Source organism: Anthonomus grandis, chromosome 3 (genome assembly GCF_022605725.1).
Source record: "Anthonomus grandis grandis chromosome 3, icAntGran1.3, whole genome shotgun sequence".
Lineage (NCBI taxonomy): Eukaryota > Metazoa > Arthropoda > Insecta > Coleoptera > Curculionidae > Anthonomus > Anthonomus grandis.
This window is the reverse complement of record NC_065548.1, coordinates 6,263,186-6,277,842: the sequence shown is the minus strand read 5'-3', so window position 1 is coordinate 6,277,842 and position 14,657 is coordinate 6,263,186. Positions and strand designations below refer to the sequence as shown.

The 14,657-nt window shown below is 32.6% G+C and overlaps 1 protein-coding gene across 2 annotated transcripts in view; it reads left to right on the top strand.

Moving 5' to 3' along the window:
- Positions 1–14,657, top strand: part of LOC126733968 (melanotransferrin) — a 35,961-nt gene that overhangs the window by 554 nt on the left and 20,750 nt on the right. The window contains exons 2-11 of one of the 2 annotated variants that reach the window (XM_050437470.1): positions 29–217; positions 1,058–1,177; positions 1,237–1,379; positions 1,432–1,649; positions 1,705–1,781; positions 1,837–2,011; positions 2,117–2,320; positions 10,605–10,737; positions 10,790–10,954; positions 11,017–11,104. In XM_050437470.1, coding sequence (XP_050293427.1) covers positions 29–217; positions 1,058–1,177; positions 1,237–1,379; positions 1,432–1,649; positions 1,705–1,781; positions 1,837–2,011; positions 2,117–2,320; positions 10,605–10,737; positions 10,790–10,954; positions 11,017–11,104 — 1,512 coding nt within the window. Of the gene's footprint in view, positions 1–28; positions 218–1,057; positions 1,178–1,236; positions 1,380–1,431; positions 1,650–1,704; positions 1,782–1,836; positions 2,012–2,116; positions 2,321–10,604; positions 10,738–10,789; positions 10,955–11,016; positions 11,105–14,657 lie in introns of those variants that run through there. The other variant, XM_050437472.1, reaches the window with a different exon arrangement.

Here is a 14,657-nt window from a genome sequence, read left to right as displayed (position 1 = left end):
ATTCACAAATAAATTCTTCTTTTTATAGCACAAGATTATTGGAAATTTAAGCAGTTTGAGGATGCACAACCTCCCAATGAGCTAAAAATAATTTGGTGTACCACTAGCGATAGTGAGACCAAAAAGTGCGAGGGGTTAAAACATGCCAACGAGAGGGATCAAGTGAGGGTTGGTTATGAAACCATTAGGGTTGAGTGTAAGCAGGCCTCATCAAAAGGTAAGTAAATACATATAAGCAAAAGAAACTTAACAGTGGTTACATAGTAGATATTTGCTAGATATGTTTTAGTTCCATACTCTATATTTTTATATCAAGGGTGAATTTGTAAGTTTTAATGAGTAAGTAGTCAAAATGGATAATAGGGTTTCATTGTTCTAGTATGTTCTTAAGACTTACAGTACACTTGTTAAGGTTCTCTATTTTTTTTTGTCTTTGATTTTTATATATAATAAATTGTTATTATATTAAAATACACTTAAATCATGAACAATTACACAAACCTACCTGTAGGATCATTCGATGTTTTGCATGTTTTAGATCAGAAACACTTGTTAAGAAACTATTTTGATCACTCATATTCAACTATCACTAATGTATATCGAAACTTAAGAATACCAAATAATAAATCTCAGTTCAATTCACCACCTTGGTTCTAATTTAAAGAAGCCTTGACCAATAATTGCTAGGGATTATTCTGAATCCATTTATTTAGTAATCAATTTGCTTAATAATTAATTACTTTTTCACAGTTATCTTTTTACATAGTCATTAGATTGTTGTGTTAGCTTAAGTATGTAGCAGGTTTTACAGATTTTTATTAATTGAATTTATGTTTTTTTTTACAAGTAAACATTTCTCATTTGCCACCTACAGAAATTTATCTTTCTAGTTGCCAAACCATGAAAAATAAGTGAATATTGTAAATTTATTAATTAGTTTATTGTCTGGCTATAAAATAACTTTCTTAATATACTATTAAGTATTTATTGAGTTATTATCAATCATAAAATCTCTTAGAACTTGTTGCAAAAATAATTAGTTTCTAAAAAAAATTAGATGAATGTATATCATTATTGGAGGATGAGAAAGCCACAATGACCACTTTATCTGCCGGGCAGTTGTATGTTGGTGGGAGATATCATAGCTTAGTCCCTATTGCCCAAGAAGTGATGGAGGGTAAGGACATAAAAAGATCCATTCAATTATTGAAATTTAATGTTTATCCCTTGTTATAGGTGGTTTTCGTTATTACTATGCAGTATCTGTTATTAAAAAGGGTAGCCTAAGTGATGTAATTTCTCTAAGAGACTTACGAGGCAAAAGGGCATGTTTTGCTGGGGTTGAAACATATGCTGGCTGGATGTTGCCCATAAGCACAGTAAGCATAAAATCTTTTCTTTTTAAAGTAGATTTTACGGTTTTTATTTTAGCTTATTAAAGAGGGAGTGATGGATATTATTGATTGCAATAATCACATAAAGACTGCAAGCAACTTTTTTGGCCCCTCTTGTGCAGTTAACTGTTTAACTGATAGGTACAATCCTATTGGAGATAATTCTGATAAAATGTGTAGGTTATGTGTGGGTTCAAATCCTGGCAAATGGTGTACGGATGCAGATCCTTTTGCTGGATATAATGGGGCTTTTAGGCAAGTTTTAATGTTGATAAAACCATAAATTATTAAAGAGAATGTATATTTTTAGGTGTTTACTGGGTTCAGGAGAAATCGCTTTTCTAAAACACACTACTGTGCCTGAACTGCTTAAAACCAGGGAATTCGGTTGGTATAAAATATACTTTACATACCTATAAAATTGATTTTTATAAAATTATAGGTAATGTAGTGACTGAATTTGAACTGCTTTGTAAAGATGGATCTAGAAGACCATTGAGTGACTATTTGGGTTGTAATTGGGGCAGGGTGCCATCTGACGCTATAGTGGTGTCATCCGCCATACCATACGAGGTTCGAGAGAAGTACCAGAAGTTTTTACAAGAGTTTGCTGTAAGGTAGGATATCAATAATCAATTTTTCAATCAATTTCAATCAAAACAGAAGTGTTTTTTAATTTATCATTAGCACTTTTTAACATGAAATAATTTACCATTTTGTAGGTATTCTAAAAAGGAATTGAGGCCTATAGATTCAACATCTGAAAGGCAACCGGACTATGATTCATTTGGCAATAGAGGTTCTCAGAATCAGTATAGCCAAGGAGGAAACCAGTATGATCCATATGCCCAAAATTCTTATAATAATCAAGAGGGTAATTACAGAAACGGACAGAGATACAAAAGGCAGAATTATGAAGATGAAAGGTAGTGAAAGTTTCATTTATTTAGTTATTTATTTATAAACTCTTTAGCATATAAATGAAATAAGCTTAAAAATAGTATTCTTACATTACAATAAGATTTCAAATTTAAAACATTTTGGACACTATAGTTAGAAAAGTTTATAAAGAACCGGTGACATCAACAGGCGGCAAAATCCGCGCATCTCGTTATTCTATCGATCGGGTCAGATGACTATGTCGAGGTCTGAAGACAGTGGAGGCGGCACACTTGTTGAAATTATTAATATTTATTTGTACTAGAGGTTAAATAGCCCTAGATTTTTAGTAGGTATAGCTAGCGATATTATAAGTGCGTTTGATTTAGTTGAAATACCAACTAAGAATGCATATATTTGAATTTAATTGCTCCGAGATTCGTTTAAAAAAATGTAGATAAATTCAAATTATATTTTTTAGCATTGAATGTGCCCATAAAAAATAGTTTTACTTTCAGGAGGATGCAGTTCGCTAATTATTTTTAAAACAGGACATCAAATAGGTAGCTGAAAATTATTCTTTATTCGCATTTTTTTTTAAGGAATAGGTATTTTAAACGACTTGTGTAAAGAAACAAATTGGTAAAAGCTTAAAGTTTTATTTCATTATTTTACATATTATATATTTTTATTCACTATCAGATAGTGTATTACGACCTAAATCAGATTCATCCGATGAAGACCATTCGATCTCTTCATCAGATGAGCCTGTATTTACTGTAAATCTTAAGGAATCCAATGCATCAAAAACGTGATGACTTTCGAAATATTGTTTTTCTATGTTGTCTATATGGTTGCAAATATTTATCCACTCATCATTCGAAATTTCCGCAAATTTCTGCCTTGTCAAAGTTTCGACATCCGCCAATTTAAAAGTGGAATTTCTGCTTGCCACCCAATTCTTAACAGTTGCCCAAATTTTTTCTATCGGATTAAGCTCTGGGTGGTATGGAGGCAAACGTAACACAATGTGTCCATGCTTTTCCATTAGGTCGTCCAACTAGGTTTTTACAGGATATTTTTTTTTTATTTTCAGACACTATTTCATATAACTCTGTCTTGGTGAGTTTTGCATCAAATGTAAAATTACGTTCCTTGAGCCAGTCAACTATTTCCTGCTTTTTACTGCCAGAAGTAACATTCTTGACTACAGACACATTGTGATAAGCTGCATTGTCTAATACTAGGACGGAATTAGGTAGTAAATTTGGAATTAACTGATTTTCGGCCCATTTCATGAAGTTGTGATGGTTCATGTCATCATGATAGTCATGAAGAATAAAAGATTTTAAAATAATCGTATAAAGTTGTGGTATTAATTATCAAAATATCAATGTTGATAATGGTAAAAGGTTGACTGAATATTATAGTTGAAAATATGGGTAGGGAACTGGGACTGAAAAGTATAAGTACCCGCCTATCCAATCAACGAACTAAGAGTATCATTTCTGCGTATTACATTTTAATATCATTTTTGGTATTACTTTATATAGAAATAACTAAAAAATTTTACCTGAGCGAAAAATCAGTAACCCATTATTTTCGAAACCATTTCTTCCTCCAGCATGAAGAATTATCAGTCTCTGTCCTTTTGAAATGGGTTTTCTAATTCTATAATTTTTAACAGTAATTAATTTTCATTTATTTTTTTAAATTTTTAGACAATTGAATAATTTAAACTAATTTTACTTACCTTTTATAATAAAAATCGGATAGTCTAACTAAAAAAACTATAGTCTATTTCACTATTATACTTAAAAAAAAAACACACAACAGATTTTAAATGCCTTATAACACGATTAACTCACTTCCCGTACGAGACGACACTGAGTAGGCCTTCAGGCTACGTCATAGGCTTTAAATCCCCAGCAGGTACAAAGAAACGAAGTACGGCGGCTGCTTTGTTCTTGCGGTTTCTTTAATAAGAAGCGAGAGAAAATATATTGCGGTCGTCTTTTCTCTCTGTCACCGGATTTTCTATCGATTTTGTGTTGAAAAATGGGTTTGTGCACATATTGAGCAGCCGGTTCTTTATAAACTTTTTTACCTATAGGTATGATTAACTTTTTTATCATTAAACTGAATTTCTAAAAAATTTATTATAAACAAATTTTGCCTGTTTAAATATTTTAATTTTTCTTGAGGCTTTGAATTATTCTGTACCTTTGCAATTTGTCAAATGTTATTTGGCATATTTTCCTAATGAGATACCTAAAGTATGAAACTTTAAAAGCATAATATAATAAATATTTGGCAGTATATTTGTAGTATATAAGTATTCAACACATATAGCACTGGCCGTATTTTTATTAATGCTTAATACATTTCAACCTAATTTATATTTGTAACTTTAGTCTCATATTTGTTTTCTATTAGTTCCTTTAAATGAAACCCAGTTTTGCCCAATGCCAAAGGCTTTTGGAAATGTATGAATATTGCAATAATTGTTTTCATCTAATAATTCGGTTTTCTTTTATTAGTGTCTCAGCTATTCTCCAGAAGAGACAGCAAGTGTGATTCTCGCATTTTTTAATTCTTTATACATTTTACTCTTTATTCTCTTGTTAATCATTAAAATCGCTACATTAGTAAGATTATATAATGCAATTATTTTCTCAATCCATTTCGTCTGTTAACTGGAATTCGAGCTGTTCCACAACCATTTTCTTCCTTTTATTATACATTACGTGATAAAATAAATATCTGCTTTCCCTTGGTTAGACTTAAATCCAAGAGACGAAAACCATGGATCACCGCGGGACTAAAAACATCTGCCCAAAATTTGCGATGCTTAGCAAGACTTTGCAAATCTATTGCCAATCAATTCATCAGGTCTTATTTTAAGGACTGTCAGAAAATTTATAGGCATCTGATAAAAGTCAGAAAGAAACTGTATTACAATGAGCGCTTAGATTCGTCCGGTAACAGACAGAAGGAAAGTTGGTTAATCATTAACGAATGTAGGCAGTCTTCTCGTCGGCGGTTGGTTGAATCGCACTTGGGGCCCCATGATTTCAATGACTATTTTTCTAATATTACTGAGAAGTTACTGAAAGCAGTTCCCAGTGACGGCGATCCATTGCAGTATCTTAATCGGAATGCTATCAACCAATCATTCTTTTTCCACCCTGTAGATGCCACCGAGGTCTTTGAAACAATTCAGTCTTTGGTTTGGGCAATCAATCAGTCATTTCTTCAGGGCGAGTTCCCATCCTGTTTAAAGGAAGCTATGATTATCCCTCTTCATAAGGGTGGTAGCTTGGACCGACCCTCTAACTTCCGGCGCATATCAATTTTGTCTACCCTCTCCAAGGTTGTTGAGCGGCTTGCAAAAAAGAGAATTGTCTCTTTTTTAACCAAATACAATGTGCTGTCACCTAATCAGTATGGATTTCAGTCATCTAGGGGCACGCAGGATGCCATTTTCAGATTCTTGGAGAGTGTGTATCTATCTATGAACTCCAAGGAGGCTGCAGCAGCGGTGTTCTGTAACCTGTCCAAGGCTTTCGATTGTGTGGATCATGGAATACTGCTGTCAAAGCTTGATTTTTACGGATTTAGGGGAGTGGCTTTGGGGTGGTTGAAGTCATACCTGTCTGGCCGCACCCAGAGGGTGGTTGCATCTGGATTTTCGTCAAGGATAGCACATCTTAAATGTGGTGTACCTCAAGGGTCAGTGTTGGGTCCTATTCTATTTTTATTATACATTAATGACTTAAGCTCTCTATCACTGCATGGACTAGTGGTTCAGTTTGCCGATGATACTACAATTCTGTGGCCTAACAAAGATCAAAAAGTAGTCAGATCTCTCATAGTAGAGGACCTTCACAAAATTAAAGAGTGGTGCATCTGCAATCAGCTTATATTCAATGTTGATAAGACTTTTGTTCTGGGCTTTAAGTGTAATGTAGAGGGTTTTTTGTTTGATGAGCAGAGCCCACTACATGGTAGGGATTATTGCAACACCACCGAAATAAAGAAGGCCGAGGTGCTCTGACGTCACCAAAGTAATACGTCACGCAAAGAAGGCGAAGAAATTCGCTACCGCCTTCCCCCTTCAAATCTTATAATGGAACGACCCATTTCTTGTTTCTTTGCCCGAGCCTCGGTGCCAAATCAACCGCAATATCATTGAAAATATATTTGGCGTAATACTTATTGACCGCGACATGTGTGGTTATTATACCCACATTGTGGCAACAATGCTGACTCTTTTACACTTTACACATTATCCCGTTAGAAGGGTGTTTGTTGTTGACAACTTGTAGTATTTCTACAGGTGAATATAACAGGTGTTTCGGTGCCGGTTTCGGTGTTATTGTGTTATTATATAAATTAAATATTGTATAATCCGACTGCCGTTCGCAATTATGCCTAATAAGTGCTGTGTACCGGGTTGCAAAGGCAATTACGATGCCGAACATACTCGGCACATGTTTCAATTTCCGAAGGATGAAGAACTGTGTAAAAAGTGGCTAAGAATGATTCCTAGAGACAATTTTAAACCTACCCAGTATAGTAGGATTTGTGACGCACATTTTGCCAAAGAAAATATAATTTGGGTGATAACATATTTTGATGAAAAGACAGGCAAGACTTTACAAGTTCCATTGAAATATCCCAAACTTCAACAAGGTACAATCCCTGTAAAGTTCCCTAATTGTCCTTCATATATTTCAAAGTCTATACCAGTTATTAGGAAAAGTAGAGATGAAAAGAAAATTGAAATTGAACAACAAAATTTGTCTCTAGCAATTCAAAACAGTATTGATGAATTTTCAGCCTATCAAAAAACTATAACTTTTCAAAATTTCCAAGAATTTTTACCTGTTTTTAATGCGATGGTACTGCCTAATGATTGGCTAAAATCTGTTAATACCCAAAATGATATTATATTGTATAAATTAAAATACTCACCCGCACCAATCATAACATACTCTCTTATTATAAACCAACATTTAAAACTAGAAACTTATTTATACGGTCAAGACATAGTATTGCAGATAAATAAATTTAAAACTCCATTCACTATAAGTAATATTAATGATTTATCAGATTTGTTAAATGAAATTAATAAATTGAATTCAGAAAATCAAATAGAAAACAATAATGAAATTAATTCACAGGAAAAAACAAATATTATAAACCAGATTTGCAATATGTTGGAGTCTATTAAATGTGAAGATTTTAATAAAACATTATCTTTCATATCTGAACAATTAAAATTATTAATATTACCTAAAGGGATATCCTTAGATATCGTTACTCGCCTGACACAATAATTTTTTGCTCCATATTAAATACAATAAGTGCACATTTCTACAGGTATTTAAGGGGGTTTGGACATTTAACATTGCCACATCCAGATTCTTTAAAAAACATTTGTAACTTTTAGCAAAGTTTTTAGCAATGACCACATTAAAATATCTTAAAAACAATAATTTCGTAGACAGCTTTCCAAAATGTCATATTGATAGTAATGAAACTAATGTAAAAATTATTATTAATTCTGTTACTGTATAAGTTCTGTTCCTGTGGCAAAAAAAAATGATCAACTTGGGAAAGGCAGTAAAAGGAAATTAGATACACTAACTTCTTAAATTTGCTTAAATAACACCCTCGCCAATTTATGACATGAATTTTTGAAGTTTAATTTCTTTTTCAAATCTGTTTAAAAAAAAATACAAAAAAAACCAAAAAAAAAAAAGATGAAATATGAACATACTAGTTAAGATAGGTAATACCTACAATTAATTAATAATACTAAGTATTATTTTTGATATTAGTATGAGCCCCAAATACTATATACAACCCTCGATACAAATATTTTTTTTTAATAATTTGTTTACATTCCTCATGAATTGTTTTTTTTTATTTTATCAAAGCCAAATATTTTTTTTGTCAAAGAATAAAAACCATCCCTTATTTTCTACCCCTTTTTCAGAACCGAACTCAAAAGAAATCCTAACTAATAGTTTATAGGAATCCAACATGTGTACCAAATTTCAAATTAATATCTTAACTTCTTCCAAAGTTATCGAGGCAATACACAGGTTATGAGGTTATTCCAGAGACAGATAGAGACAATAATTATTTGCCTAAATTAGGTTTTTACAAGTCTAACACCCATACTCGTTAAAAGACATTCTACTTTAATTATAACGGCCGATATTATCCTAAATACACGTCCTTATCGCTACCGAGATTCATAAACGTGTGCAAAGCATTTGCCTTCTTGTGATGACGTCACAGCGAAGCCCCGCGGCCTTCTTTATTTCGGTGGTGTTGATTATTGTCGATTTCTCGGCCTCTTCATTGATGAGAGTTTAAGGTTTGACGACCACGTTTTGGACCTCGCTGCTAAACTTTCTTCTGGTTGTTTTGCAGTCAGGGTTGCCAGGCATGAGTTGGGGGGATTGTTTGCTCGTTCAGTTTATTTCGCCTCAATAGACTCTCATATCCGTTATGGGTTGCCATTTTGGAGTTTGTGCTTCAAGGGACTCCTTAACATAATTTTTACTATTCAGAAAAAAAACATTAAGGTATCTGTGTGGTGTTGGTCTGAGAGTCTCTTGTAAACCTCTTTTTGTAGCTGAAAGAATTTTAACAGTTTTCTCACTCTTTATATTGGAAACTGCAACACTCATACATAAGTCCGTAAGTCCACCATCCTGCACCAGTCATAATACTCGTCAAGTGGGCAACTTATCTCTTCCAATCCCCACCTCTTCACTTACGAGAAAAATATTTAATCATTTCACAGTTCCTTTTTCGATTAGGACTGTTACAGACCTTAAAAAGTTTAGGAGAGAACTAAAGAAAGTAATCTTACCAAAAGCTTACTACAGCATTGAAGAGTATTTTAACGACTCATTTTAATATTTAAAATTAATTATATATCTGTTGATCAGATTTATTTTATTTTTGAATTATTCTTGTTTTATATTGGTTCTCGCCTTTTCTCTTCTTCTTTTTTGGTTTTTTTTTTGATTATATAAAATATGCTTCTATGTACAATCAAAATCGATTCTCTATTCTGTTTTTGTCCTCTATCCTGTATAACCAAATAAATACTTGTATTATAAATTCTAGGCTTAGGAAGCTTTTAGCACAAGTTTGTAAACTTAGCAAATAAAGTATATTTTGACTTTGACAATAGTTAGACCTCACCTTGAATATGCCTCTCAAATATGGATGCCCTTAGAATCTGTACACATAGATCAAATAGAGAAAGTCCCAAAAAGGTTTTCACACTATCTTTATGTTTTGAATAATAACTTTTATCCATATAAAGTATCTTATAAAAGTATGCTGGACAGTTTTTCATTTAAAACTCTTTTTAGATAGAAGAAAGATACAAACTGTGATTTTTTATATAATATATTAAATAACTTTAACTATAAAGACTGTGGGGGTGAGAGCAATAAATTTATGAGGGAAAAAGGATAATAAAAATGAACATACCATAGGCTGTTGATTCCTTTCTTTTATATACTTGACCTGCCCGTCACTCCCGCTACCGGCCGGTATTTTCGATAATCGGCGAGGTTTTACGGGATTAATTACTTAATTTGAGTACTAGTGAAGTATACATTCAAATGCTTCATATACATGAAAATGGTTCCCTTTTAAGTGTTTGTCCACTCCTCTTACGTCTGGTTCCTCGTTCATTTTTAGGAGGGGATTGAGGAATTTTGGTGTTAGCGAGCAGAAATATTTTTAGATATAGGGTCATTTAAAATTTACTTAGAGAAGTGAGATTAATGTATTTAAACAATTACTGCAAGTAATGCTAATACCATTACTGAACAAAGACTGTAATTTGGTCATTTATATTCGACTAAATGTACCAAAAATTAATGTTAGGCTTCCAAGTGATCAAAAATTCTTTAAGGTTGATCCAAATAACGAGACATTTTGAGTACTTCTTCAAAAGATTTGAAGGCTTTACTGTGATTTTCAATTTAACTAATTATATTTGAGTTGGGAATACTATACCAGGTTAAGACCCCTTTTTTAATTGTTCTTGTTTCTTTTTTATCTCTGTTAATTATTTTTAAGTTTTATATTCTATTATTATAATTTTTATTTTTCAAGTTATATTATCTTCTGTTTTAAATTTAAGGCTTAATTAATCTGTAACTTGGGACTTTACATGTAATTACCAATTTTGTGGAGTATTGCAATAAATATTAAACTTAACTGTATCAACAATTTTTACATCAACCAAATCGTGCATTATATCTTAACTATATACTAATTCGTTTTTAGGTATGACTCTAGATATAACAATTATCCAGAAGACTATAACAGAAATCATACTGACGATTATCTATTTTATGAACATTTTGACTTATTTGAGTCGACTCCTAGATATGGAGACCATGGAAACTTACTGTTTCAAGTATGTTGCACATTAAAATATGTTTTAACATTAATATTCTTCTTTTAAACAGGATTCGGCAATTGATATTGTGCCAGTAACAGAATCTTTGCAAACTTACGAAGCCTTTCTAGGCGAATCTCATAACGTCATTATGGGGGTGAGAAACTGTCCGGTCAATAAAATGACTTTATGTGTCACATCAGACGAGGAGAAGAACAAGTGTGTCAAAATGAGGGTAAGAAAGAGGAGACGATTTAAGAATTTTCGTGCATAATTAAAAAAAAAAACTTTTTCTAGACCGCCTTAAAAGCTCAGTTTCTAAAGCCGGAATTAAACTGCTATAAGGCTCACTCCCATATAAATTGTATGCAGGCCATTCGGGCAGGTTAGTAGTAATTTTACTTATAGTTCGCGAGTATACGATTCTAAATATATATTCTGCCGTCCACAATTAAAAAAGCGGTATCTGCGTTAAGAGTAAAACTGAGAAAATGAGCTTTAAAGTCTTTTATGCAAGTTTTTTAGAATATTTTTTTAAAAATTAAAACAGTGTAGATTTATGACTAAAAATTAAACCTAAATTTATTAGAAAAGCAAATTTGGCAATATTTATTCTTTTAAAGCTGAAATTTCACTTACCGCCTTTTGATTAGGTAATGTTGTGTATTATGTAATACCCAGTATTATTGCCGTATCTGCATGATAATGATTTATCAATAATAATACCTATTATATTATAAGCAGATTCTAAAAATTTAAGGAAACAAAACTTTTGTAATTAATTTATTTATTACATATTAAATAACACACATCACACAAAACAAAAAATAATTATATCAAACAAAACAAAAAACTTCTAAAGAAATAAAAATTATTGCAGTAAGTGCAATAAGTCTACACATATTTTAAAGTTCGTCAGTGCTCGAATACTCTTCACTTCCTCCTGGTAAATTAGTCCAGAACATTTTTCTGTTTTCTGGCATTAAATTTCCCAATTCCTTTAATATTATATTCCTTTTCTCCACAAGGAAGCCGTGAGGTCTAGAGTTTTTGGTAACACTTCCTAAGAGTTGGTTTTTTTTTCATTGCCTTTGGCAAAAGAAAATCTAAAGTTTTTATAAGGGGGCAAATTAAAACTATTTCGATACCCCAGGACAAATTTTCCTCGCTCAGCAACAACCTGTACTATGTCTGACAAATAAGGCCTATTTTCACCAAGTTTCTTTTCATCTAGCTTTTGTTGCGACGTGAAATTATCCCAATGAAAAAAATCCGTATGGTTCATTTCTTTCACTTCGAGGTTGCCCTTACATGCAGATGCCACTGAACCCACAAAATCATTAAAATCGTAAATTTTGGATCTTCGTTTCATAGACAGCTCCACTTGGTGGTGGAAGCTGTCTGCAGACATAAATGTATGTCCCGGCTCAAAATAATTAAAAGTTATGCTTTTAGCTGAAATTTCGTTTGAGTTTGCCATTCTGATTAAAAAAGTAAACAGCGACCAATTTTTGGTTTGGCTAGCACAATTGCCTAACCAAATAATAATATTGTCAGTGTGTCTCTATGAAACTTAAAAAATGAATAAAACGTACTTACTTACGGCTTCATGCCATACAACAGCAAATGGTTTATTGGTTTTAGTTATTTTTCTCAAGGGAACAAATGTTTCGTTATAGGCTATTAGACGTTTTAAGAAAATCGCAGTCTTGAACGTATCCATTTTTGGCAGCATAACAATTTTTTGTAAATCTACAGAGACACATGTTGTATTACTATCAAACATCTGCTCACTGTGTTCTCTGTATAATTTTCGTGATTCACTAGCGCGATTTATATGCTTTTTCCAAAGTTGACAAGACTCGCAGGAGTCTTCCAAGTTATCTTTATCATGCCCATGTAGCTTAAAATGTTCACATAAATCGCATTATTCGTACCCTAGTTTGGTGAAAGAAATGTGTTTTGCTTTTATTAAAGTTAATTAAAATTAATTTTTTTTTCGGTATGTTTCATATGAAATTCTAGTTCCAGGAAATTTTTCTTTAAAATCATTGTACAGGGTGGCCAGATAAGAATGCAAAGTGCTGTATTTTGGAAACTATTCGTCGTAAAAACTTGCGGCAAAAAATTTTATAACTAAAGTTGCCAAAAGAATACCGTGGAAAATATTTTTAGGTTTTCAAGATAGTCGCCAGGGGGCGTAACCGCCATCTTAAACCTTTTAAGTGATTTTTCACTGAAATCTACCCAGTAAATGTTACAAAAAAATATATGCTTTTTAAAGCTGAGCTCTACTCGAATAATTTTTGTTTAACACTTTGTGACGTATCTATTAAAATAAAGTGGTGGGGGATAATTCAATGTTTTTTTTAAATAAACAGTTGTAACTCCTAAACGACTGAACAGATTTGAACAAACTTGGTCTCGTTGGAAAAAATCCGTCTTATCTGTGATATGTCTAGTTCTTAGTAATGCCGCTAGAGCGCGCTTTTTGATCTATTAACAGAAAATTGCAAAATTCTCTAAAAAATTAAATGCAATAATATGACTTTTTTCATAAAAATTTAGTGAAATGATAGCTAAATAGGCCAGTGAAAACCGTATCTCGATATCTTATTCGTAGCCTGAAATATCAAAGAAAGAATATTTGGTTATCATATAATTTTAATAAGATGATATTACACCGATATTTATTGTTATTTATTTGTCTTTTTTCAAGGTTCAATGATAAAATGTCTTAATTTAATAATTTTTTAATAATTAAAATATTCTTTGTTCAAAAAATTAAAAAAAAAACGCGTAGGGGCATAATAATCAATGCATATAAAATGTAAGTGCAAGGTAGCCAGAATATTGAAGAGTAGGCCATGGAAGAAAAAACAAATACCTAAAATCAACTTGTCAACAAATAATAAAGTTAGGCAGTCCAATTTGTGTTTGTTGCACACATAAGTAAAGCGTTAAAACTATTAAAATCCCTTTTACAAATGATGTCGATATGATTGCGGTATATTTTGATGTCTTCAAAATGCGGCATTGGCTCAAAGGGTATACAAATTGGCGTTTACGCGATGCGAGAATTTTTCTGCGTTTAGTGCGAAATTTGCGTAATACTGGCAGCCTTCGACCTCAGTTGCGAAGACACTCGGCTAGAACAAGGGAAGACAATATTATTAATGTCTTAGCATACGTGGAATTCAATCCCCACGTTAGTACGAGAGCAATGTCTCGCGCGTTGGGTATATCACGTACTACTATTCTAAACATTTTAAAGGATCATAGGTAAATTTGTATGTCACAAAAAATACTACTTTATATATTTCGCAGTGTGTTTCTTTCAAATTTTTAGACTGCGCCCATATCATATGGTTTTACATCAAGCCTTGAATCATGGAGACTTTGACCGACGCGACGGTTAGATTATTGTCATTGGATGTTGGGCAGTATTAGGGAAAATAGAGAATTTTTATCCGAAATTCTTTGGACAGACGAGGGCACTTTTAGGAGTGATGGAAACATTAATTTGCATAATATGCATTATTGCTGTGACAACAATCCTCACTGGTTGCGGGAGGTCCAACATCAAAGCCATTGGAGTCTCAATGTGTGGTGTGGCATTCTGGGCAAAACTATTATAGGTCTCTATTTCTTGGATCAACCACTATATGGTGCCGTATTTCTTGATTTTCTGGTGAACCAATTACCTCTTTTATTAGAAGATATACCCCTGCAATTACGACGAAATATGTTTTTGCAACTAGACGGTTGCCCAGCACATTTCTCAAGAAATGTGCGAGAACATGTAGATTTAAGATTTCAACAGAGGTGGATTGGGCGAGAAAGTCTATTTCCTTGGCCACCCCGATCCCCAGACCTATTTGGACTTCTACCTATGGGGTCGGTTGAAAGATATTGTTTACCAAATTCAACCAACTAGA